We start from the raw sequence: 27,446 nt of genomic DNA on the forward strand, positions 1-27,446 counted from the left end.
GCCATTACTTAAATTCCCTGTGAGGGTGAACATCAAGCAGAGCAGGCTTCACATGAAGAGTGATAGACCATGGACTCCAAATATCAATGTGTGGAACTAAGTGATGGTTATTTCATTCCTGTCCTTGGCTTTGGTACTGCTGTACCACACAAGGTAAAACCAGTGCTGTCTCTGACATGAACTCAATGGCTGGATCTTTGACCTCTCCATCCCCGAGGGAAAAACAGCCTTGCTAGGCACAGGGGAGGACATTGCAGTAAGTCCTGAAGACACCTAGTATGCTAAGGTCAGATGAAAGGGGAGGAGGATCTCCCATATCAGTGCACTTAGAGAGGGGCAGAGAGGAGATGAGGGAGGCTGGGTGGGATTGGGAGAGAATGAGGGAGGGGGATACAGCTGAGATACAAAGTAAATAAACTAATTAATATAAAAAATAAAAATTTAATAAAAATATTTCCAGTGAGAGTTGAGAGTTCAAAGAAACTCACCTAGAGTGAGTGTGGGTCTATCTGACTTGTAAAGTCACTCATTTCCTGGGGATAATTTATACTTTTAGAAAGTCAATTATTAAAGATATTTCTACAGTAAAGTTTCTTGGATGAAACATTTAATTCTGGTCCTTTGCTTTGAGTTTGACTTAGTATCTCATTTTAATTACTGGGTTTGTTTTGAGCAAAGTAGATGTACCGTGTGTTATTTTTGTGGCTGTTGATGATTCACAAGATATCATCACTCTGCAAACAGGACAGTCTGGAAGTTTTAATTCCCCTTAGGCTTTCCAGTGCTCTTGTTACAGACTTATTCTGAAAGCAACTCCATGAGAAACCAAAAACTTAGTAAAGGCATTGAGACATAATTTATCTGTGTTCAAACTTGTTGGATTTAATGCACATTGTTACAAACCTTTGCAATGAAAGTATGGAACTGGAGAGTTCACTTGCCTGTAATGAAAGTTGTTTTCTGGTAATATACATATCCTGACTAACAATATGTATCTAGGGACTAGTTACCAAAGCTTTGAATTCACTCTTTTGTTCTATGAATTTATTCATTTTATTTTTATTCATTTGTTTTTCTTCTCTCTTCTCCCTTCCACTTCTTTCCCCTTGCCTCCTCTCTCCTTTCCTCTCCTTCCCTCTGCTCCCTTTACCTCCTTTCCCCTCCCCTCCTCTCATCTCCCCTCCTCTCCCCTCCCCTCCCCTCCCCTCCCTTCCCCTCCCTTCCTCTCCTCTCCTCCCGTCTCCTCCCTTCCACTCCACTCCACTCCTGTTCTCTTCTCTTCTCTTCTCTTCTCTTCTCTTCTCTTCTCTTCTCTTCTCTTCTCTTCTCTTCTCTTCTCTTCTCTTCTCTTCCTCTGCACCTCCCTGCCACTCTCTCCTCTCCCGTACCCCACTGTGTTTATTGTATGCATACTTGCCATGGTAATATTGTAGAGGACAGGAGTCAAAAAAATTATGTCATTTCACCTACAACATGTGGGTCTCAGGGATTGAAAATGGGTTATTAGTTTTGTTGATTAGCACTTAACTTGTTGACTATTTCAATGGACTCAAGGTGTTTTTAAAGTGCTGAAGTGCCCCAAATAATGAAGAACAATGACAACAATTCTTTAAGTTGTGCAAAAAAGTAAGATGAAGGGGAAGAAAACATTGGTACCACCAAAAGAATCCAAAAGAAGATAAGGATGGTGTCCAGAAGAGGTACCAGAACCTGGTATCTTGTGTACAGTGATTTTACTGATAAAATTAAGAACACAGATTTTATAGTACATAGATGGCAAGCACACTGCCAACAGCTCCCATAAAGACATTTTAATTTGGAGACAGGATTTTTGGGACATGTTAGTGTCTTACATAACAAATTGTGAATGAATGTCTTTGAATGGTGGCTCTAAATCACATTCATTTTAACACCAGCATAAACTTTGAGAATTCACATTTGGGAAATGTGTTCATTGTGCCATTCCTGAAAGAAAGCTCTTAGATGATCCATGATGTAAGCATATGTAAGAATTAACTGTGTAGGAAGAAACAAAGGAGAGAATTTAAGTTACCACATGCAACTAGAGCAAGGTTTACTTGCCACCAGAGGTGGGGAATCTCAAGTTTGGGCTATGCTCTGATCATGGGCACAGAGCCCAGTCACCAAATGACCTAAGTTCAAGGGAATACTAGATTGTGTCATTTAAGCTGGATTTCTGTAGCTAATGATAGGAAAGAGAAAAGGGAGGATCAATAGGTTCAGACTGGGAATGCAGGCTATTTTTTTCTCATCAGAATATTTTTTAATTTTTATATTTTTATTAATTAGTTTATTCGCTTTGTATCCTCCCCATTCCTCCCTTCCTCCTCCCCTCCCAGTTCCACCCTCTCTCTTCCCCACCCGTTTCCCTCTCCCAGTCTACTGATAAGGAAGGTCCTCCTCCCCTTCACTCTGATTCTAGTCTATTAGGTCTCATCAGGAGTGGTTGCATTGTTTTCTTCTGTGGCCTGGCAAGGCAGCTCCCCCCTCATGGGGAGGTGATCAAAGAGCAGTCCAATCCGTTCTTGTGAGAGACAGTCCCTGCTCTAATTACTATGCAGCCCACTTAGATACTGAACTGCCAGAGGCTACATCTGTGCAGGGGTTCTAGCCCATCTCCATGAGTGGAACATAGCTGGAGTATCAGTCTCAGAAAAGACCCCTGTGCCCAGAGTTTGTACCTTGCTGTACTTGTGGAGCTCCCGTTGTCTCCAGGTCTTACTATCTCCCACTTCTTTCATAAGATTTCCTGCACTCTGTCCAAAGTTTGGCTATGAGTCTCAGCATCTGCCTCAATACCCTGCAGGGTAGAGCCTTTCAGAGGCCCTCTGTGGCTGACTCCTGTCCTGTTCCCTGTTTTCTCTCTCCTCCAATGTCCATCTTCTTTGCCTTTCTGAGCAAGGATTGAACATCTTAGACAGAGTCCCCCTTCCTGATTAGCTTCCTTAGGTGTACAGATTTTAGTACGTTTAACTTGTATTATATGTCTAATATCCACTTATGAGTTAGTACATACCCTGTGTGTCTTTCTGCTTCTGGGATACCTCACTCAGGATGATCTTTTCCAGTTCCCTCCATTGACCTGCAAATTTCATGATTTCCTTGTTTTTTATTGCTGCATAATATTCCATTGTGTAGATGTACCACAATTTCTGTATCCATTTTTCAACTGAGGTGAATCTGGGCTGTTTCCAGCTTCTGGCTATAACAAACAAAGCTACTATAAACATGGTTGAGCAGATGTCCTTGTTGTATACTCGAGCGTCTTTTGGATAGATGCCTAGGGGTGGTACAGCTGGATCTTGAGGAAGCACTGTTCCTAATTTTCTGAGAAAGCACCAGATTGATTTCCAAAGTGGTTGTATAAGTTTACATTCCCACAAGTAGTGGAGAATGGTTCCTCTTTCTTCATGATCCCGCATGTGTTGTCACTTGAGTTATTCATCTTAGCCATTCTGATAAGTATAAGGTGAAATTTCAGGGTTGTTTTGATTTGCATTTCCCTGATGACTAAGGACATTGAACATTTCTCTAAGTGTTTTTCTGCCATTCAATATTCCTCTATTGAGAATTCTCTGTTTAGCTCTGTATCCCATTTTTTAAATTGGAATATTTGATTTGTTGCTTCTTAAATTCTTAAGTTCTTTATATATACTGGATATTAGCCTTTTGTCAGATATAGGTTTGGTGAAGATCCTTTCCCAATCTGTAGACAGTTGTTTTGTTTTGACGACAGTGTCCTTTGCTTTTCAGAAACTTTTCAGTTTCATGAGGTCCCATTTATTGATTGTTGTTCTTACAGTCTGTGCTCTTGGAGTTCTATTCAGGAAATTGTTTCCTGTGCAAATGAATTCCAGGATCTTCCCCACTTTTTCTTCTAACAGGTTTAATGTGTCTGGTTTTTATTGAGGTCTTTGATCCACTTGGACTTTATTTTTGTGCAGGGTGAAAGCTATTTTTGAAAATGCAGCACCTGCTAACTTTATGCAATTTCCAGTTATCTAGGGGCAGGAGAAGCTGTTTTCTTCTGGAGTTACCAAATAGCTGTCCTTCTGGAACTTTTGAACACAGTTTTAGGACCTTGGCATTTAGGGTCATTTCCTTATAGAGCATTTAATTTTTATGTCAAATGGAGCATATTTTCCTGTGTAAATCGTGCTTAACATCTTTATGGTTACCTGAAGTAAGTCCTAGATTTTAGGTGCTAGTGGACATCTCCTATGTCATGACTAACCTCTGATTCCAAGAATAAAAGAGGTTCCCAGGTTACCTGACTCTTGTTACCCCATAGACAATGACCACTATCATATCAGAGGGAATCTTTACTATAAAACATGGAAAAATAGATAGCAGAGAAGTCACATTTTGTGCCCGAGTACATTCTGAATCATACATATCTATCTATACATGCCACTTTTTGTTGCTCTTCAGTTTCCTGTGAGTATGGCTAAGGATATCACCAAAATAGCTATTGATGCTGGCTTTCGTCATTTTGATACCGCTTCTGTCTATCACAATGAAGATCAAGTGGGAGAAGCCATCCGAAGTAAGATTGCTGATGGCACTGTGAGGAGAGAAGATGTATTTTGCACAACAAAGGTACCGTTTACGTCATGTACCCATGAATGAACCATGGTGTTTGAATAGGCAGGTGTTCGTATATTAGATCAGTAATGGCTAGCGATCCTCACTTTCTGGTTTGTATTTATTCATATATATTTGCATATCGCATACAGTGTTGATTCATAGAAAGTGACTTTCTCATCATTGCTGCCTGTGGATTCCTGAATTTAATGCATGTCATTTCTACATCTCAGTTCATAGGTATATGATGTAAACTAGAGTATGGAAGACAGTAGCCCTGCGTATCTCCTGGATAACTTTTTATGTGTCGACACTTTAAAAATTGTAGATATCTTTTTTTTTAGTGTTATTGCTTATTTTTATTTATTTGGTATTTTATTGACAAATATTAACTGTAAATATTTATCAAACACAATTTGAGCTATTGTTCTGTCATTTTATTTTAGATTTACATTACTTTTTCTTTCTTTTTTTTTTCTTTTTTTTTCTTTTTTTTATTTTATTTTTTTTTATCAGTTACATTTTATTAACTCTGTATCCCAGCCATGTCCCGATCCCTCATTCCCTCCCAGTCCCTCCCTCCCTCCCTCCGTCCCTCATCTCCACCTTGCCCCTTTCCAAGTCCACTGATAGGGGGGACCTCCTGATATCTTTAAGCAAGATATAATGCATCCTGTTTGCTTTCTAGCAAACATACAATAAAATATTGAAATTATATCCACTACAGTTATAAAAATTAAAAATTACATAAGGTAGAGAACGACAGAAATAGGCACCCAAGGTTGAAATTATGGGATTGACATATAACTCTTCCATATGTGCATGTGCATACCTAATAAGCAAACCATACATACATACACTGACCCTCCCACCACTAATTCTTCCATATTGAGTTGACTGGCTAAGAGCAATAGACCCTTAATGTGCATTTTCAATCCAGCAAAACATAATATGGAGATGGAACATTATTATGACTTGATTAAAACACTGGACCTTGAGTGATTTCAAATTAATTCATAATAAACATAAGGGATTCCCATGGGAGAATCAGATTGAAGGATATTTGGAAAGAAGTACAATATTCCCCCAAGCACATCAATTTCAAATTAGTAGAAAAATGTCTCTGTGTTAGGTGATTTATAGGATTTATTAATTCACTGTGAATTCCATCTTTAACTGTAGCTTTGGTGTAATAGCCATCGCCCAGAATTGGTGAGATCTTCCTTGGAATGGTCACTAAAAAAATTTCAGTTGGACTATGTGGACCTATACCTCATTCATTTCCCAATGGCCCTGAAGGTATGTTGTTTGTATTTCCAGATATATTTCTTTTAGAGTGTATATTTGGGTTAGGATGGCTTAGTGATGTGGCACCTATACGTTCAATGGATCTAAAATACAACTCCTGCTAAAGCTCAAGTATCGTGGTAGAGGAGGGAACAGAATGATTATAAGATCTAAGAGAGTGAAAAGTTTGCTTTGAGATTGCCTCTTATAGAGATATCAGAGAAGCTATACCTGTGAAGTCTTTCCAAAATGCTGACTAAAGAAAACCAGGATGAGAACCAGTAGACATTAATGTGGAAAGGAAAAGTCTCATGGGGCTTAACACTAAGGAAAAAAAAACCTACAACTAAGGAATTCTGAGAGATTGAAATGGTCTTTTCTGGGGAAGAGACCTCAAATTGGCTTCCAGCAAATGGTCATCATGAAACAGTCATAAGTACTAATTAAGACACTCCAGACTGATCCAAGATGCAATATTTAAGATTATATATAATATATATAAGAAAATAAAATCTTATAACCAAGGGAATTGCCTATAACTCAATTTAAAAAATATATTACAAATAAAATGTTATTAAAAATATTCTATCTATCATATGGAGATTTAGTTCTCAGATTTCCCTTTCCTGAGAAGCATAGCTATTGGTTGGAAAATGTGTTTGTTGAAGGTTATTTTAACACTTGATTCTATTCCAGCCAGGAGAAGATGAGTTCCCAAAAGATGAACATGGAAAATTAATATTTGACACAGTGGATCTCAGTAACACCTGGGAGGTAAGTACTTGAACTAGAGAGCACAGGGGGAATGCAGCAAGAGAAAAAGTCATGCCACAATTGATTTGTGAGAATAGAGTGTACCTTTTTTCATACAAAAAAAAAAAAAAAAACAAAACAAATCTAAAGCTACTTTCAAGTGCTGTTTTGTCTTAAGAACAGGGGTCAGGTTCATGCCTTTATTGTAGCAGAAATGAAGAAGGTGTGCAACCCCATCAAATATTTTGTGACTATCTTTTCCTCCATAGGCCACGGAGAAGTGTAAGGATGCAGGACTAACCAAGTCCATTGGGGTGTCCAACTTTAACTGCAGGCAGCTGGAGATGATCCTGAGCAAGCCTGGACTCAAGTACAAGCCTGTGTGTAACCAGGTGAGAATCTTGGCATTCTCTTCTCTTTGTCCATTCCCTTGTTTCCCTTCTTGCCATTGGTTGATAAGTACTCTTCCGGTATTCATCTTAGCTTTGTGGAACGGCATGAGCCTATGCAAGTGTTTATGCATAGGACATTTATGATGCTTGACTGCTTTGCTCTGGGAAAGTCTTAGTGAATGTCACAGAGAGAAAATATTGGATTCTTGGTAGATTTTAGAGAGGTAAGGATGATCAAGGTAGACTGTATTCATGATCACACTCCAAATAGGAAGGTTGTCTTATACTTGATGTCCTAAGAATGAACAATGATGAACAGGAGGAACATGGTAAGGGTCTGTGCCAAGAAAAGACAGAAAAAGCTTGAGATTACCCTGAAACAAGGGTGCTTTAACAGTAACGGATGATGATGGTTTGTGTTTTTGTATGGTTGAGATGCTTTGTTGATTATATACCAAGACTTAGCTACATTAAAAATTACAATAAGGATATTTGCTCAATCACGTTTGTAGCAGCTTTATTTGTAACAGCCAAAACCTGGAAACAACCAAGATGCCCCTCAACTGAGGGATGGATACAGAAAGTATGGTACATCTACTCAATGGAATACTACTCAGCAACAAAAAACAAGGAAATCATGAAATTTGCAGGTGGGATCTGGAAAAGATGATCCTGAGTGAGCTATCTCAGAAGCAGAAGGACACACATGGTACATACTCACTCATATAGACATATAATAATGAATAAACCTACTAAAATCTGTACACGTAAAGAAACTTATCAGGAAGGAGGACTCTGGCTAAAATGCTCAATCCCATCCAGAAAGGTAAAGAGGATGAATGTCAGAAGAAGGAGAAAACAGGGAACAAGTTAGGAGCTTGCCACAGAGGGCCTCTGAAGGTTCTGCCATGCAGACTATCAAAGCAGATGCTGAGAGTTATGGCCAACGTTTGAGGAGATTGCCGTGAACCTTATGAAAGAAGTGGGAGTAAGTAATACCTGAACAGGACAGGAGCTCCACAAGAAGAGCAACAGATCCAAAAAATATGGGCACATGGGTCTTCCCTGAGACTGATAGTCCAACCAAGTAGCATTCATGGAGATAACCCAGAACCCCTGCACAGATGTAGTCCATGGCAGTTCAGTCTCCTAGTGGGTTCCATAGTAATGGGAAGAGGGACTGTCTCTGACATGAACTGATTGGCCTGCTGTTTGATAATCTCCCCTTGATGGGGAAGCAACCTTACCAAGCCACAGAAGAAGAAAATACAGCCACTCCTTATGAGACCTAACAGACTAGGATCAGAAGGAAGGAAAAGAAGACCTCCCCTACCAGTGGACTTGGGGAGGGGCATCCTTGGAGATGGAGGAGGAATGGAGGGATTGGGAGAGGAAGAGAGAGGTAACAACAGGGGGGATCCAAAGTAAATAAAGTATAATTAATAAAAAAAATTTAAAAAAATCACAGCAGACTAAAATTCTCATCCAGGTTAGAAGCAGGAAGTTAGTTATCTGTGATGACATTATTTGGGTATGTAAAATTTAGTACTCAGAAAAAAATGAACAATACTTCAGCTACTTTTATTTTTGATCAGATTTGAATACATTCTTCTGGTTTTTGACATCAAGTAAATTGTGACATAATTTCTTTTTATCTGTGGCTGCATTGTTTTAGGTATTTATAACAAGTTTCAATAGACAAGTGAAATTCACAAATAGGAAATGAGAGCATATGTTATTTATGTATTTGACATATAAGGACCGAATCATTAGATATTCTGATATTGAAATAAGAAAGAATAGGCGGGGCAAGATGGCAGTGCCAGGACAACTCTCATTCTGACCAGCAGCACAGCAGGATCAGCACAGTGACCAGCAATCAGAACTCACAGCCATAAAACACAAGCGATTGTGTTTCCCAGGTGAGAGGATACCCCACGGTGGGGGATTCAATCAGCTTTAACTCACGTGGCTAAACCATGGAAGAGATCCGGGTTCCACCACGCTCTTGGTCACCAGCCCAGAGCCACATGCCAGCAGGCTCTGGTCGCTGTCCCAGACTGAACTGTGGGCACCAGGACATCAGAGACTGAAACTTGCAGTCAAGAGATAACCCCATGGTGCAGGAAATAATTGGGACCTACCTTAGGTCACCCAGACATCCCCTGGATAAAACTCAGGTTCCCAGGGTGCACCAGGAGCGAGCCCAGAGGCAGAGCTGGGGACCCAGGCACGGGCACAGAGCCCTGCCTGCACACCTGATTCACTGCCCCAGATAGAACTGTGGGCCCCAGGACACCAGAGACTGAGTTTCACTGTCTGGTGCAAACCCACAGGGAGGGGAATAGCTGGTCTGATCTCAGAGCATTCAGCTGATACCACCACCCCGAAAAGGTCTCAGGAAAAGTTAACCAGTTTCGGCAGACACCCAGGCACCCAATCCCCAAAAAGGCGGAGCTATGTAAGTCTGTGCCTTCAGGTTCTACGTGCCATCACAGACAGAAAGGCTATCCCCAAAGCAAAGACTGGGTGTCCCTGTCAGGAGGAAACCCCACAGTGGGGGGATAATCAGATCTAACACTCAGGATACCCAGCACCAAAAGACTTTCTGGATTCATGCAGACTCTAGGCTCTAGCCTTCTACTGCAGGCAGGAGCGCTGTGCTCACCTGCCATTATTGAGTACCACTAGGGCACTGGGGCACACAGGTGCATCTTTAGACCTAGAAAAGCCAGAGAGCCATTACAGCAGCCCTCAGATACTGTGCCAAGGATGAACCAGTTTTCCCTAGCTAGACTGACAAAACTGTGGGAATCCCTGGTCCTTCAAGAGGGATGCACCCAAAAATTACACCTTAAGAGCAACAGCTGCTGCTCACTAAATTCAGAGCAAGAAACCCAGCAGCAGGACAGCCATCACCAGGACAATTCCTGATGAGAGGAGAGCCTTCTTGAATACCAGTTACCATACAGGTCCATACACCTGAAGTGAACTGTGACAATTCCTGAGAAGTACCACTATTCAGTTGACCATACCCAAAAAGCAGAGGAGAACTTCAGAACCCCACCAAGTGGATTCTCCCCGCCCCAGGACTCAGCAGGCACCAGAAATTAACAGACAACACCTGAGACAGAGAGATGGGTAGAGGCCAGCAAAAAAAAAAGCACAACGAACAAAAGGCAAAACAACATGACATCCCCAGAACCCAGTTATCTGAGGGCAAGTATCCCTGGATACCCTAACATAAGTGAAATTCAAAATGACCTTATATCTATGCTAATGAAGAGGTTAATGGAGGAAGTAAATAAAATGCATAAAGAATAAGAGGAAGATATAATAAAACAGATTATGGTCATCCGTAAAGAAATACAGGAAGATGCAGCCAAACCTTCTGTGTCACTGAAAGAAATAAAAGAAACAGAGGAACGTTCAAACAAATAGCTGAAGGACTTGAAGGAAAAAAAGGAAAATACAGTCAGACAGGTGAAGGAAATCAACAAAACGGTTCAAGAGCTGAAGACAGAATTGGAAGAATTAAAGAAAACACAAACGGAAGAAATCACGGAGAGGGAGAACCTAGGAAAGAAAACAGGAACTACAGAGGTAAGCATAACCAACAGACTACAAGAGATGGAAGAAAGAATCTCAGGTGTGGAAGATACAATGGAAGAAATCGATGTATCCATCAAAGAAAATAATAAATCTAAAAAATTCCTGACACAAACCATCCAAGAAATCCAAGACAACATAAAAAGACAAAACCTAAGAATAATAGGAATAGAGGAAAAAGAAGATTCCCTCCTCTAAGGCCCAGAAAATGTTTTCAACAAAATCATTGAAGAAAATTTCCCCAACTTAAAGGGGAAGGCTATAAGAATATAAGAGGCTTACAGAACACCTAATAAACTAGAACAGAAAAGAAAATCCTCCTGTCACATAATAATCAAAACAGTAAGTATACAGAACAAATTAAAAATACTAAAAGCTGCAAGGGAAAAAGGCCAAGTAATGTATAATGGCAAACCCATCAGAACCATACCTAACTTCTCAACAGAAACTATGAAAGCCAGAAGAGCTAGGACGGATATCGTGCAGACGCTAAGAGAACACAGATGTCAGCCAAGGCTACTGTACCCAGCAAAACTTTCCATCCTCATAGATGGAGAAAAAAAGATATTCAATGACAAAAACAAATTTCAACAATACCTACAAACAAATCCAACATTACAGAAGATACTAGAAGGAAAAATACTACCCAAGAAACTAACTACTTTCAAGAAATCACAGGAAATAAATAACCTCACTACAGCAAAACAAAAGTAGCCAAACACACAAACACACTACCATGGCCAACATCAATATCAAAAGATCTAACAGCCACTGGTCATTATTCTCCCTCAACATCAATGGACTCAATTCTGCAATAAAAAGACACTGACTAACAGAATGGATGCATAAACAAGACCCAACAATCTGATGCATACAAGAAACACAGTTAAATCACAAAGATAGACATTACCTGAGAATAAAGGGCTGGAAGATGGTATTCCAAGAAAATGGACCCAAGAAGCAAGCAGGAGTAGCCATTCTAATATCCAACATCCATTCATGTTTAAATATTGGAGAGATCAAGGATACAAGGCACATACTTGAAAATAGTAAAAGTGATATACAGCAAGCCTATGGCAAACATCAAACTCAATGGAGAGAAACTTAAATCATTCCCACTGAAATCAAGGACAAGGAAAGGCTGTCCACTCTCTCCATATCTTTTCAACATTGTTCTTGAAGTCCTAGCTAGAGGAATAAGACAATCGAAAGAGATCAAGGGGATACAAATTAGAAAGGAAGAAGTCAAAGTATCACTCTTTGCAGATGAAATGATAGTATACCTGAGTGACCCCCAAAACTCTACTAGGGAGGGGCAAGATGGCGACACCGGGAGGACTCTCATTCTGAGCAGCAGCAGCAGGATCAGCACAGTGACCAGTAATCAAAACTCGCAGCCATAAAACACAGTCATTGTGTTTCCCAGGTGAGAGGATACCCCACGGTGGGGGATTCAATCAGCTTTTAACTCACCCAGCTAAACCGCAGAAGAGATCCCGGTTCCACCAGATGCTTGGCTGCTGGCCGCCAGCCCCAGCCCCAGCCCAGAGCCATAAGCCAGTGTCTCTGGTCATGGTCCCAGACTGAACCATGTGTAACACACTATCAGAGACTGGAATTTTCAGTCAAGAGATAACCCCAGGGTACAGGAAATGATTGGGACTGGTCTTAGGTCACCCAGACATCCCCTGGAAAAGACTCGGGTTCCACGGGCACCCCAGGAGCCATCCCGGATCCAGAGCCTGGGACCCAGGCTCCAGCACCACAGAGCTCTGCCTGCCTGCGCGCCTGATTCGCCACCTGAGATAGAACTGTGGGCACCAGGGCACCAGCGAATGAGTTTCACTGTCCGGTGCAAACACACAGGGAGGGAAACGGCTGGTCTGATCTCAGAGCACTCAGCCGACACCCCCAGCCTGAAAAGGTCCCCAGAAAATTACCAAGCTTAGGGAGGCACCCAGGCTTCCAAAGGCCGCAAAGGCAGACACAGGCAGTTTCTGCGCACCAGACAGCTGGCAGAGACTGAGCCGCCATCAATCAGCTGTGCTCCAGGCACAGGCAGTTTCTGTGGCCAGCCAGCTGGCGGACACTGAGCAGTGCGCACCAGGGCAAAAAAAAGAAACTGGGAGTCTGTGTCTTCAGAGAATCCACAGGGAAGGAAGGAAACTGTACTGACTTAAATCACCCAATCCTTCCCTAGAAAATGTCTAGCAGACCAGTGGGGCCGAGGCGCCAGCACTCAGCTGTGCTCCAGACACAGGCACAAACAGTTGCTGCTCGCCTGATGTCCAACTGGGTCACAGCAGCTGATCATTAATTTTACAATAAGAAACCCAGAAACAGGGCAGCTGCCCTCAGGACTTTCCTGGGTGAGAGGAGAACCCTCTCGACTAACAAAGACCACAGTTACCACTCAGGTCTATATCCCTGAGGTGAGCAACTCCTGAAAAAACACCAGCCATCCAGGGACTATACCCAAAAAGCTGAGAAGACATCCTTCAGGAAAAACCAGCTTTCTGCAAAGGGGATACTCTCCACCACAGGATCCCCAGGAACCACCAGGAAATAACCCCAAACACCTAAGATAGCACAATGGGTAGAGGCCAGCGTAAAAGCTCAAGCAACAAAAGACAGAGCAATATGGCATCTCCAGAACCCAGTTACCCAGGGGCAAGTAGCCCTGGACACCCCAGCATAACTGAAATCCAAGAAGATGACCTAACAACTATGCTCATGAAGATGATAACAGAGGAAACAAATAAGATACGTAAAGACATAGAGGAAGATAAACTCAAACAGAATATTGCCATCCATAAAGAAACAGAGGAAGCTGCAGCCAAACAGTTTATGGCCTTTAGAAAGGAAATGCTTAAAACACTGAATGAAATGAAAGAAACAGAGTTGAAGGAACTAAAAGAAAAACAGGAAAGTACAATCAGACAGGTGAAGGAAGTAAACAAAACAACTCAAGACCTGAAGATAGAATTGGAAAAATTAAAGAAAACACAAATGGAAGAAATAATGGAAAGGAAGAATCTAGGGAAGAAAACAGGAACTACAGAGGTAAGCATAACCAACAGACTACAAGAGATGGAAGAAAGAATCTCAGGTGTAGAAGATACAATGGAAGAAATCGATGTATCTGTCAAAGAAAATGTTAAATCTGAAAATTTCCTGACACAGACCGTCCAAGAAATGCAAGACAATATGGAAAGACAAAACCTAAGAATAATAGGTATAGAGGAAAAAGAAGTCTCCCTTCTCCAAGGCCCAGAAAATATTTTCAACAAAATCATTGAAGAAAATTTCCCCAAGCTAAAGGAGAGGCCAATTAGAATACATGAGGCCTACAGAACACCCAACAAATTTGACCAGAAAAGAAAATCCTCCCACCACATAATAATCAAAACAGTAAGCATACAGAACAAAGAAAAAATACTAAAAGCTGCAAGGGAAAAAGGTCAAGTAACATATAATGGCAAACCCATTAGAATCACACCTGACTTTTCAACAGAGACTATGAAAGCCAGAAGGGCCTGGACTGATATCATGCAGACCCTAAGAGAACACAGATGTCAGCCCAGGCTACTATACCCCGCAAAACTCTCAGTCCTCATAGATGGAGAAAACAAGATATTCAATGACAAAAACAAATTTCAACAATACATACAAACAAATCCAGCATTACAGAAGACACTAGAAGGGAAAATACAACCCAGGAAAACTAGCTACATTCAAGAAAACACAAGAAATAAATAACCTCACTTCAGTAAAACAAAAAGCAACCAAGCACACAACCTGATGACCACAGCCAATATCAAAATCAAGGGATCTAACAGCCACTGGTCATTAATGTCTCTCAACACCAATGGACTCAACTCTCCAATAAAAAAGACACAGATTAACAGAATGGATACTTAAACTAAACCCAGCAATCTGTTGCATACAAGAAACACACCTAAGACACAAAGATAGACATTACCTGAGGGTAAAGGGTTGGAAGACGACTTTCCAAGCAAACGGACCCAAGAAGCAAGCAGGAGTAGCCTTTCTAATATCTGATAAAATAGACTTTCAACCAAAATTAATAAAAAGAGATGGGGAAGGACACTTCATACTCATCAAGGGAAAATTCCACCAGGAAGACATCACAATCCTGAACATCTATGCCCCAAATACAAGGGCACCCACATTTGTGAAAGAAACATTGATAAAATTTAAAGCACATATAGATCCCCACACATTAATAGTGGGAGACTTCAACACCCCACTCTCAACAAAGGACAGGTCAACAAAACAGAAATTAAACAAAGAAACAATGTCTCTGACAGAGGTCATGAATCAAATGGACCTAACAGACATTTACAGAACTTTACACCCAAACACAAAAGAATTTACCTTCTTCTCAGCACCTCATGGAACCTTCTCCAAAATAGACCATATAGTGGGTCACAAAGCAAGCCTCAACAGATACAAGAAGATTGAAATAATCCCTTGTATCTTGTCTGATCACCATGGAATAAAGCTGGACCTCAACAATAACAGAAATAGCAAAAAGCCTACACACACATGGAAACTAAACAACTTGTTACTAAATGACAGCTGGGTCAGGGAAGAAATAAAGAAAGAAATTAAAGTCTTTCTAGAAAACAATGAAAATGAAGACACAACATACCCGAACTTGTGGGACACAATGAAAGCAGTGCTAAGAGGAAAGTTCATAGCACTAAGTGCCTTCAAGAAGAAATTCGAGACAGCTCATTCAAGCACCTTAATGGCTCACTTAAAAACACTAGAAAAACAAGAAGCAAACACAAGAAGAAAGAGTAGACGGTTGGAATTAATCAAACTCAGGGCTGAAATCAATCAATTGGAAACAAATAAAACAATTCAAAGAATCAATGAAACCAAGAGCTGGTTCTTTGAGAAAATCAACAAGATCGACAAACCCTTAGCCAAGCTAACTAAAAGGCAGAGAGACACCACACATATCAACAAAATCAGAAATGAAAACGGGGACATAACTACAGACACTGAGGAAATCCAAACAATCATTAGGACTTACTTCAAAAGTCTATATGCCACAAAATTTGAAAATTTAAATGAAATGGACAATTTTCTTGATCGATTTGACTTACCAAAGCTGAATTAGGACCAGGTAAATCAAGTAAATAGACCTATATCCCCCAAAGAAATAGAAGCAGTCATCAAAAGTCTCCCATCCAAAAAAAGCCCAGGACCAGATGGCTTCAGCGCAGAATTCTACCAGACCTTCAAAGAAGAGCTAACACCAATTCTCTTCAAACTATTCCACAAAATAGAAACAGAAGGAACATTACCAAACTCATTCTATGAAGCCACAGTCACCTTGGTACCTAAACCTCACAAAGACTCAACAAAGAAAGAGAATTTCAAGCCAATCTCCCTTATGAACATTGATACAAAAATACTTGATAAAATACTTGCAAACCGAATCCAAGATCACATCAAAGATATTATCCACTATGACCAAGTAGGCTTCATCCCAGGTATGCAGGGGTGGTTCAATATACGGAAATCCATCAATGTGATTCACCATATTAACAAACTGAAAGAAAAAAAACCACATGATAATCTCCCTAGATGCTGAAAAAGCATTTGACAAAATCCAACATCCATTCATGTTTAAAGTATTGGAGAGATCAGGGATACAAGGCACATATCTAAATATAGTAAAGGCGATATACAGCAAGCCTATAGCCAACATCAAACTGAACGGAGAGAAAGTTAAAGTAATCCCACTAAAATCAGGGACAAGACAAGGTTGCCCACTCTCCCCATATCTCTTCAACATAGTGCTGGAAGTCCTTGCTAGAGCAATAAGACAGTTGAAGGAGATCAAGGGGATACAAATTGGAAAGGAAGAAGTCAAAGTATCACTATTTGCAGATGATATGATAGTATATGTGAGTGACACCAAAAACTCTACCAGGGAACGCCTACAGCTGATAAACACGTTCAGCAAAGTGGCGGGATACAAAATTAACTCAAAAAAATCAGTAGCCCTCCTGTATACAAAAGACAAAAGGGCTGAGAAAGAAATTAGGGAAAGAAGACCCTTCACAATAGCCACAAATGACATAAGGTACCTCGGAGTAACCCTAACCAAAAAAGTCAAAGACTTGTATGAAAAAAATTTCAAGTCTCTGAAGAAAAAATTAGAAGAAGATATGAGAAGATGGAAAGATCTCCCATGCTCATGGCTTGGCAGGATTAACATAGTAAAAATCGCCATTTTACCAAAAGCAATCTACAGATTCAATGCAATTCCCATCAAATTACCAACACAATTCTTTACAGACCTGGAAAGAAAAATTCCCAACTTCATATGGAATAACAAGAAATCTAGAATTGCTAAAATAATCCTCTACAATAAAAGATCTTCTGGAGGTATCTCCATCCCTGATCTTAAGCTGTACTATAGAGCAACAGTTCAAAAAACTGCATGGTACTGGCATAGAAACAGAATGGTGGATCAATGGAACCGAACAGAGGACCCAGAAATAAACCCACACACTTATGGAAGCTGATCTTTGACAAAGACGCCAAAACCATTCAATGGAAAAAAGATAGCATCTTCAACTAATGGTGCTGGTCCAACTGGATGTCTACATGTAGAAAAATGAAAATAGATCCATACTTATCACCCTGCACAAAACTGAAGTCCAAGTGGATCAAAGACATCAATATAAAACCAGACACATTAAATCGGCTTGAAAAAAAAGTGGGAAATACCCTAGAATTCATTGGTACAGGAGAAAACTTCTTGAACAGAACACCAACAGCACAGGCTCTAAGAGCAACAATCAATAAATGGGACCTCATGAAACTGAAGAGCTTCTGCAAAGCAAAGGACACCGTCATCAAAACAAAGCGACTGCCTACAGATTGGGGAAGAATCTTCACCAACCCTTTATCTGACAGAGGACTCATATCCAATATATATAAAGAACTAAAGAAGCTGAAAAGCAGCAAACCAAGTAATCCACTTAAAAAATGGAGAACAGAGCTAAACAGAGAATTCTCTGTAGAGGAATACCGAATGGCAGAGAAGCACTTAAAGAAATGCTCAACCTCATTAGCCATTAGGGAAATGCAAATCAAAACAACCCTGAGATTTCACCTTATACCCATCAGAATGGCTAAGATTAAAAACTCAAGTGACAACACATGCTGGAGAGGTTGTGGAGAAAGGGGAACCCTTCTCCACTGCTGGTGGGAATCTAAACTTGTACAACCACTCTGGAAATCAATCTGGTGCTTTCTCAGACAACTAGGAATAGCGCTTCCTCAAGATCCAACCATACCACTCCTGGGCATATATCCAAAAGAGGCTCAAGTACACAAAAAGGACATTTGCTCAACCATGTTTGTAGCAGCTTTATTTGTAATAGCCAGAAGCTGGAAACAACCCAGATGCCCCTCAACTGAAGAATGGATGTAGAAATTGTGGTACATCTACACAATGGAATATTACTCAGCAATGAAAAATAAGGAAATCATGACATTTGCAGGTAAATGGTGGGATCTGGAAAGGATCATCCTGAGTGAGTTGTCCCAGAAGCAAAAAGACACACATGGTATATAATCACTCATATAGACATACAACATAGGACAAACCCACTAAAACCTGTGCATCTAAAGAAACTAAGCAAGAGAGAGGACCCTAACTAAAATGTCCAATCCCCATCTGGAAAGGCAAAGAGGATGGACATCAGAAGAAGAAGAAAATAGGAAACAACCTAGGAACCTACCACAGAGGGCCTCTGAAAGCCTCTGCCCTACAGACTATCAATGCAGATGCTGAGCCTGAAGGGCAAGTGTTGGGCAGAGTGAAGGGAATTTTATGTAAGAACTGGGAAATTGTAAGAGCTGGAAAGGATAAGGTCTCCACAAGGAGTGCAACAGAACCAGAAAATTTGAACACATGGAATTTCCCAGAGACTCATACTCCAACCAAGGACTATTCATAGAGATAACCCAGAACCCCTGCACAGATGTAGCCCAGGGCAGTTCAGAGTCCAATTGGGTTACATAGTAATGTGAAGAGGGACTGCCTCTGACATAATCTGATTGGCCTCCTCTTTGATCACCTCCCCCTGGGGGGGAGCAGTCTTAACAGGCCATAGTAGAGGACAATGCAGCCACTTTTGATGTGAACTGATAGACTAAGTTCAGAAAGGAGAGGAGAACCTCCCCTACCAGTGGACTTGGGGAGTGGCATGCATGCAGAGGGAGGAGGAAGGGAGGGATTGGGGCAGGAGGAGGGCGGGAACCACGTGAGGGGATACAAAGTGAGTAAAGTGTAATTAATAAAGAAAAATAAAATAAAATAAAAAGAAAGAATAATGTTTTGTTAATCACTGTTTTCTAGGTTTATTTATTTTTTTTAGATTATTCATTTATTTTTATTACAATACAATATTCTTCTTGTGTCTGTGCCTGTGTACCAGAAGATGGCACAGTACAGCATTATAAATGGTTGGGAGCCACTATGTGGTTTCGGGAATTGAACTCAGGACCTCTGGAAGAACAGCCTATGATCATAACCTCTGAGCTATCTCCCAGCTATCTCCCAGTTAATCACTTCTTAATGTAGTTTAATTGTTACATTTAGTGATTACATTTAATTGTTGCATTTAGTGATTTTGAATGGGTGGTATAGATCTTCTATATTTCTTCTTCTCTGTCCAAAATTGTTGACCATTTGCAAGACTGCAAATTGTAGCATAGTTTATGTGATTACATATGGATATGTGTGTTTCACATGTTGTATAACTTTTTAAAGTTTAACATACATATCATTATTAACTGCTGATGATTTCATGAAATTTCTCATAGTAAAGAAGATACATATTTTTTGTGATTGTATTCACATTATGAGAACCGAGAGAGTTTATAATATCTCATTGTATACGGTTTTTTTTCTTGTACATGTGCTTATGGTGTACATCCAGTGTAGGTAGGTGAATATGTGGAGGCCTGAATTTGATGTCATAAGTCTTTCTCTGAAGCTTGCTCTTTGAAGCATGCTATCTTATTCAAGCCCATTTTTAATAAGGCTAGTTTTGCTAACTGAGTTGAATCCCAGGTCTCTGCCCCTGTTGTCTAGAAATATTGGCACACTGTTCTGCCCATCTCAAATTTATATACATTCCTGGGATCTTCCTTGTGTAGTATTTACCCTAACAATTCAGCCATTTCTCCAACCCTCATTCTGTTATGAATTATCAATTCACAATCAATTTCCCTGTTATTCAAAATAATCTAGGTAGTTCATTCACCAAGGAAAATTGTTATTCTTACATCTTTTCCAAATATATTCCCACCTATTTTACAACTTCGTATTGATGATCCCTTTTCCAAATGACATAAATGAAGGATATTTACTGTTATACGTTTACAACAACAGATCACCTGGAGGTATCTCCATCCCTGATCCCTGATTTATTACTATGGAGCAATAGTAATAAAAACTGCATGGTACTGGCATAGAAACAAAATAGTGGATCAATGGAATTGAGTAGAAGACCCAGAAATAAACCAGCACACCTATGAATACTTCGTTTTTTTTATGCCAAAATAATAGAATGGAAAAAAAGATAACATCTTCAACAAGTGGAGCTGGTCTAACTGGATGTCTACATGTAGAAAATGCAAATAGATTTATATTCATCATGCTACACAAAACTAAAGGCCAAGTAGATCAATGACCTCAATATAAAACCAGACACATTAAATCAGTTAGAAGAAAATGTGGGTAAGAGCCTTGATCTGATTGGCCCGGGGGACAACTTCCTGAACAGAACACCAACAGCACAAGCCCTAAGATCAACAATAAATAAATGGGACCTCATGAAACTGGAAAATTTCTGTAAATCAAAGGACTCTGTCCTCAGAACAAAACGACAGCCTACAGATTGGGAAAGTATCTTCACCCACCCTATATCTGACAGAAGGCTAATATCCAGTACATATAAAGAACTTGGGAAGTTAAATGGCAAAAAATCAAGTAATCCAATTAAAAATGAAGTACAGAGCTAAACAAAGAATTCTCAATAGAGAATGGCAGAGAAACACTTAAACAAATGCTCAACATCCTTAGGCATCAGGAAAATGCAAATCAAAACAACCCTGAGATTTCACCTTTTACCCATCAGAATGGCTAAGATCAAAAACTCAAATGACAACACATACTGGAGAGGATGTGGAGAAAGGGGAACCCTTGTCCATTGCTAGTGGGAATGTAAACTTGTACAATCACTTTGGAAATCAATCTGGCATTTTCACAGAAAATTAGGAATAGTGCTTTCTCAAGATCCAGCTATACCACTCCTAGGCATATATCCAACAGATTCTCAAGTTTACAACAAGGACATTTCCTCAAACATGTTTGTAGCAGCTTATTTGTAATAGCCAGAAGATGGAAACAACCCAGATGTCCCTCAACTGAGGAATGGATAGAGAAATTGTGGTACATTTACACAATGGAACACCACTCAGCAATTAAAAACAAGTAAAGCACAAAATTTGCAGACAAAAAGTGGGAACTAGAAAAGATTAACCTGAATGAGGTATCCCAGAAGCAGAAAGACACACATGGTATAAGTGGATATTAGACATATAATATAGGATAAATGTATGAAAATCTGTACACCTAAAGAAGCTAAGCAAGTAGGAGGACTCTGGGTAAGATGATCAATCATTACTCAGAAAGGCAAACAGGATGGATAATGGAAGAGGAAGAAAACAGGCAACAGAACAGGAGCCTACCACAGAGGGCTGTTGAAAATCTTGACCCTGCAGGATATAAAAGCAGATGCTGATACTCATAGCCAAACTTTGGGCAGAGTTCAGGGGGTTACTCTGATGAAAGAAGGGGAAGATTAAAGACCTGGAGCCAACAGGAGCTCCACAAGGAGAGCAAGAGAACTAAAAAATCTGGGCACAGGGGTCTTTTCTGAGACTGATACTCCAACCAAGAACCATTCATGGAGAAAACCTAGTACCCCTGCACAGAGGTAGCCTATGGAAGCTCAGTGTTCAAATCATTTTCCCTATTAAGGGAACAGGGGCTGTCTCTGACATGTACTCATTCAGTGGCTGGCTCTTTGATCCTCTTCCCCTGAGGGGGGTGCAGCCTTACCAGGCCACAGAGGAAGACAATGTACCAAGTCCTGATGAGACCTGATAGGCTATGATCAGAAGGTAACAGAGGAGGGCCTCCCCTATCAGTGGACTGGGGGAGGGGCGGCAAGGGAGGAGAAGAAGGAGGGAGAGTGGGATTGAGAGGGGATGAGTGAGAATGCTACAGCTGGGATACAAAGTGAATAAACTGCATTAAAAATAAACTATACTAGAAGAAGTAAAAAGAATAAAGTACTAGATTGATTTAGGTATTTATACTTTAATGAAATATATTTTTTCTAACACTTCAAGCTTGTAAGAGGTTGAGCTGTAAGCGCTTATCACACTAATGATTAGCATTTTTGCCAGGAAAATATCCTGCTGTGTTCTGACATTCACAGAGGCGTCAAAATATCCTGATGCACTGTCCCACTCTTAGTCATGTGCCATTGGACAGCTTGGCCACACTAGTCTCACGCGGATCTATTTTTTGTCAACATTTTTTTCTCCATGATATTACTGTGACATGGGTGCATGATTTACAAAACAGGAATTCATACTTTATGATGAACTTTCACATAATATTTGAGAATGCATCAATGATTTTTACCTGAGTGAGTTATTTTGTTGAAGCTTGGCAATACTCTTTCTTTTTCAGTTGTATTGTTACTTGTTTACTTGTCTACTACAGAAAATTTACATACTAAGTCTCAATCCACCAGAGCTGTATTTATTGTTAGTGTATAGCTTTAGTTACCAATGTTCTAAGAAAAGTTTCTGTACTAACCACAATTGATAATGAGAAATATATTTTCTTTTCATTTTTCTATGTCCAATTATCTGTTTGTGTATATGCATATTAATATATTTTTTTTATTTTGAATTATTTCACCTTTTGAATTGATTTTTACTTTTCATTTCTTGCTAAAAATCTGCCTGATTTGAAATCTCTACCCAGCTGGCTGTTTCATCCTATGGACTATAACCTTTCAAATGTTTGATCAAGTTCATACTATTTCATAGTTAAAATTTAGTAAGTCCATTCCCTGTTCCACATTTTGACTCTATCATGAGTCCTTATTAAAGAAATGGACATTTACCCCTAAGATTTTATGCAAAGGTTGGTTCATCTCATAATTGTTACTTTTAAAACTATTCATAAGAACATAGATATTAGAAGTTTTCATAGAATCTGAAGAATTGAATGGGAATTATGGGAGTAGAGAGTAAAAGGAGGGTGAGAGTAAGTAGAGCAAAAGTGCAGGTTATAGTCATATCAACATATCTTTACAAAGTCCATCAATATGTACAATAAATGTAGCAATAAAACATATATATCATGGGTCTAGTGAGATGGATTAGTGAATAAAATTAAGCCTAAAAACCAGAATGTGATCCTTCAGTTGGTGGAAGGAAGGAGCTGACTCACATTAGTTGTCCTAGAACCTCCAAAAGCATGCTGTCACACACACACTCTCTCACACACACACACACACACACATACACACACACACACACACATTGACTCAGCCTTCCAAATTCTGGAATTAGAGCCATGAACAAATCTATTATTTTCTTTTATATACTTAAAAATTGTATGTGTTCTTTTGAAAATTTATGTATGTACCTCAGTGAAACTCCTCCTGCCAATTATCCTTTATTTCTTCATTCTACACCCGACCCACAAACATTTTCTACTTCCCAGGAATCTCAATTTTCATTTTTTAATGAACGCCTGACATTAATTAATGTTTTTTGCATCCGCATGGTCAAGGGTTATTTGCTGAAGTCTTTTCATTGTTATATTTAATCCACACTTAGTTACACAGGCTTTCCTAATTTAGCTTATTGTAATTTAACACGTTTTTATGTGAACATGGGATTTCATCTAATATGGTATCTTTCTTTATTCGTCTGCAGGTAGAATGCCATATTTATCTCAACCAAACAAAACTTCTGGATTTCTGCAAGTCAAATGACATTGTACTGGTTGCCTATGGTGTCCTGGGAACACAAAGATACAAAGGATGGTAATGAAGTCATTAAATCATAAACTCACAATTGTTCTTGACATACCTTTAGTCTTGCAACTTTAAGACTATAATCATGGGTTTGGAAGCAGAGAAAATTTGCATTTTGGAGAGAATAAAAGGTGATAATGGTGTATCAGGTCCAGGAACACACTTGGGACCCTCATTCTCTAGAGCCGCTTTTGTGTATATTTGAAGCTTCTTTGCAAGCTACAGCTTGAGGAATTTAGCCTCCTTACATTTCATTCCAGGATGGACGAGAACACCCCTGTTCTTTTGGATGAACCAGTTCTTGGTTCTATGGCAAAAAAGTACAAGCAAACTCCAGCCTTGATTGCACTTCGCTACCAGGTGCAGCGTGGGATTGTGGTCCTCAACACCAGTCTCAAAGAAGAGCGGATCAAAGAGAACATTAAGGTGAGGAGTACTTGAAACAGTATGTTCTTCTTTAACAACTCAAAAGCCTTGTATGAATGTATTCCTTCTACCTCATGTTCTTGGTATTGATTTCAAGATCAATGCTAGTGATTTATAGACAGAATTGTTTCAATATCTTAATAATTATAGGTCATCCTGTAGATTAAACTTCAAAGTGTATTAAAGATGACCACCTGGAAGCCAGTTCTTAGTTCCTTTCAATGAGACATACCTAGTATTAAAATATCTATATAATTCTCACTTACTGTATGTTCAAAATAACATTTTCATACTTTGACTTTTCTCTGTTCAGGCATTGAAATAAACCTATATAAGTGATGATTACTGAATTGAGTTACACATTCAGACAATTGCACTCATGCTTTAGATCTCCTAAGCAGTGATGTTTTTCTCTTTGAATTATATCCAATTTCTTTCCTCCTCACATTTCATTCAAATCTTTCTTGGTTGTTTATTGTGGATGGATTCAATATGTGGAGGGCTTTTGAGTGATGCTGATGCTGGAATTTATTTCTCACTTCAGTGTTTTATTGAATACCTTTGTATTTTGTGAAAGCCGGGATTTTTCAAGCATTTTACCAAGCAACCACATTCACTGTTCAATCTCTTAAATTTACAATGTGCTGATTGGAAAAGATGTAGTTTAATTATGTAAATACATAAAAATGTTTCCTATCTGTGTGGTAGGTTTTTGACTTCCAGTTGAGTTCAGAGGATATGAAAGTCCTTGATGGCCTGAACAGAAATTTGCGATATATAACTGCTGACAAGTAAGTAGCTTTGTTTATATGTTTTATTCTGTTTTTTTTTTTTTTTTCTGGAGGAACATTTTTAATGTTATCTCAATAAATGTAAAAAGACAGAGAAAATCAGAGTACAGGAGTTCTGTACTGTTTCAAGGGAATATCCTGGGTTAGCCCACCTCAGTGTAGAATCTCTATTTTCTCTATGGTGAACTCAATCTTTATGTCCTGTAAATATGCACTGTGGACATATCAGGTAGCTCATTGAAACGTCCCAATATCAATATCATGCCATCATGTCATTTTCACCAGTACTTGCTTAAATCTTGATCTTACTAAATGTATGACATCAACGTTATAGTCTATGTCACCACCTGCATATGAACTTGTTCAATGTCATCAGGAAATTTAATGACTTTAAAGGTTTGAAAAACTTCTCTTCATTCCTGACGTGCTTCTGTTCAGGAATTAAGTGTTCTAGTTTGAGAACTGCTGATTGATGTGATCAGTAACACAGCTGGTACTGATTTTTCTCAAATATACTAAGGTCAATGTAGAGGACTAAAAATCATTGAGAAGACATTTAAGGCCCATGGAGATGCTGAAAGATGGCTCAGTCAGTAAAGCACTTGCCTTGCAAGTGTGATTAAAACCTGGGTGCAACATGTGCTCTTGTAATTCAAGTGTTCTGGAGGTGAAAACTTGAACATACTCGGGGCTTGCAGGCTAGCCATCCTATGCTAACCAGTGAGTACAAGGTCAGTGAGAGACCCTGCCTCAAAATAGTGAATGCATTCTTGATGATACACGTAAGGGTTTCCTATGGCCTCTATATCCATGTACATACTTTATACATGAAAATGCTTCTGCAATCACAAATACACATTTATACACCTACACAGAGACACACATATACACATTTTTAAAAATCATGGAATAATATTTTGAAACATTTTTATTGCTGTAGAAAATTTTTCATTTATTTATTTATTTTTATTATTAGTTACATTTTATTAAATTTGTATTCCAGCTGTATCCTGCTCTCTCATTCCCTCCCAGTTTCACCGTCTCTCTCTCATTTCCTCCCTGCCCCTTTCCAAGTTCACTGATAGGGTAGGACCTCCTCCCCTTTCTTCTGACCCTGTTTTACCAGATATATTCAAGACTGGCTGCAAAGTCATCCTCTGTGGCCTAGCAGGGCTGCTCCTCCCTTGGGAGGTGGGGAGGTCAAAGAGCCAGATATTGAGTTCATGTCAGAAATAGTCCCTGTTCTAACTGGGGAACACTCTTGGATACTGAGCTACCGTGGGCTACATCTGAGCAGAGGTTCTAGGTTATCCTCAAGACCCAGCTATACCACTCCTAGGTATATATCCAAAAGATACTCGAGTGCACAATAAGGGCATTTGCTCAACCATGTTTGCAGCAGCTTTATGTGTAATAGCCAGAACCTAGAAACAAACCAGATGTCCATCAGTGGAGGAATGGATACAGAAACTGTGGTATTTTTACACAATGGAATACTACTCAACAATCAAAAACAGGGAAATCATGAAATTTGCAGACAAATGGTGGGATCTAGAAAAGATCATTCTGAATGATGTATCTTAGAAGGAGAAAGATAGACATGGTATATACTCACTTATATAGACCTATAAGATATGATAAACATAACGAAATCTATACACCTAAAGAAGATAAAAAAGAAAGTGGACCCGGGTAAGATGATCAATCCTCACTTAGAAAGACAAATGGGATGGGTATTGGATGTAGATATTTGTATGGGCTTTACCTACATGTATGTCTGTGTACCATGTGCATTGAGGAAACTTATAGGGCAAAAGAGGGCATAGTATCCCCTGGAACTTGAGTTTCAGATGACTGTGAGCCATGGGGATTGTGAATAGCATCTGGGAGCTCTGGAAGAGCAGTCAGTGCTTGTGAACCCCAAGCCATGCCTCTAGCTCCTCTTCTCTCTCTCTCTCTCTCTCTCTCTTTGATAGAGACCAGTTTGATACTTTATTTTCTACATATTGAGTACTAGGAAAAGAAATCTCTATAATTTATCTACTGTTTTCTTTTCAAGTAGAAAGAACTATTTTGAAAGTAAGAAAAGATGATTGTATGCCTTAGGAAAATAAATTTTCATACTTTCATGCTAAAATCAACTTCATAGAAATCATTCCTTCTGGAAACAGAATGACCACATGCATTATGGACTTTCTTACTTTCTTTGTCTTTGCAGGTTTGATGGCCACCCTAATTTTCCATTTTCTGATGAATACTAGTATGTGAGGATGTCTCTTGGAGGCCTGCTGGTACCAGATTGCTCAGCTGCAGATGTCTGGACTGACCACTTGTGCTCAGTAGAACCTCCTGGAACTATTCCTCAGCTAAGACAATAAACAGCAATGTGCCATTCT

At 39.5% G+C, this 27,446-nt stretch overlaps 1 protein-coding gene across 1 annotated transcript; it reads left to right on the plus strand.

Moving 5' to 3' along the window:
• LOC110539888 (aldo-keto reductase family 1 member C21-like) lies at positions 1-27,446 on the plus strand. Its single transcript, XM_060372435.1, has 9 exons — positions 1-153; positions 4,453-4,620; positions 5,788-5,904; positions 6,589-6,666; positions 6,915-7,037; positions 23,733-23,842; positions 24,094-24,259; positions 24,968-25,050; positions 27,269-27,446. The coding sequence occupies exons 1-9, from the start codon at positions 70-72 to the stop codon at positions 27,309-27,311; spliced, it is 972 nt and encodes a 323-aa protein (XP_060228418.1). The 5' UTR covers positions 1-69; the 3' UTR covers positions 27,312-27,446.

The sequence above is a fragment of the Meriones unguiculatus genome, chromosome 19 (genome assembly GCF_030254825.1).
Source record: "Meriones unguiculatus strain TT.TT164.6M chromosome 19, Bangor_MerUng_6.1, whole genome shotgun sequence".
NCBI classification, from domain to species: domain Eukaryota; kingdom Metazoa; phylum Chordata; class Mammalia; order Rodentia; family Muridae; genus Meriones; species Meriones unguiculatus.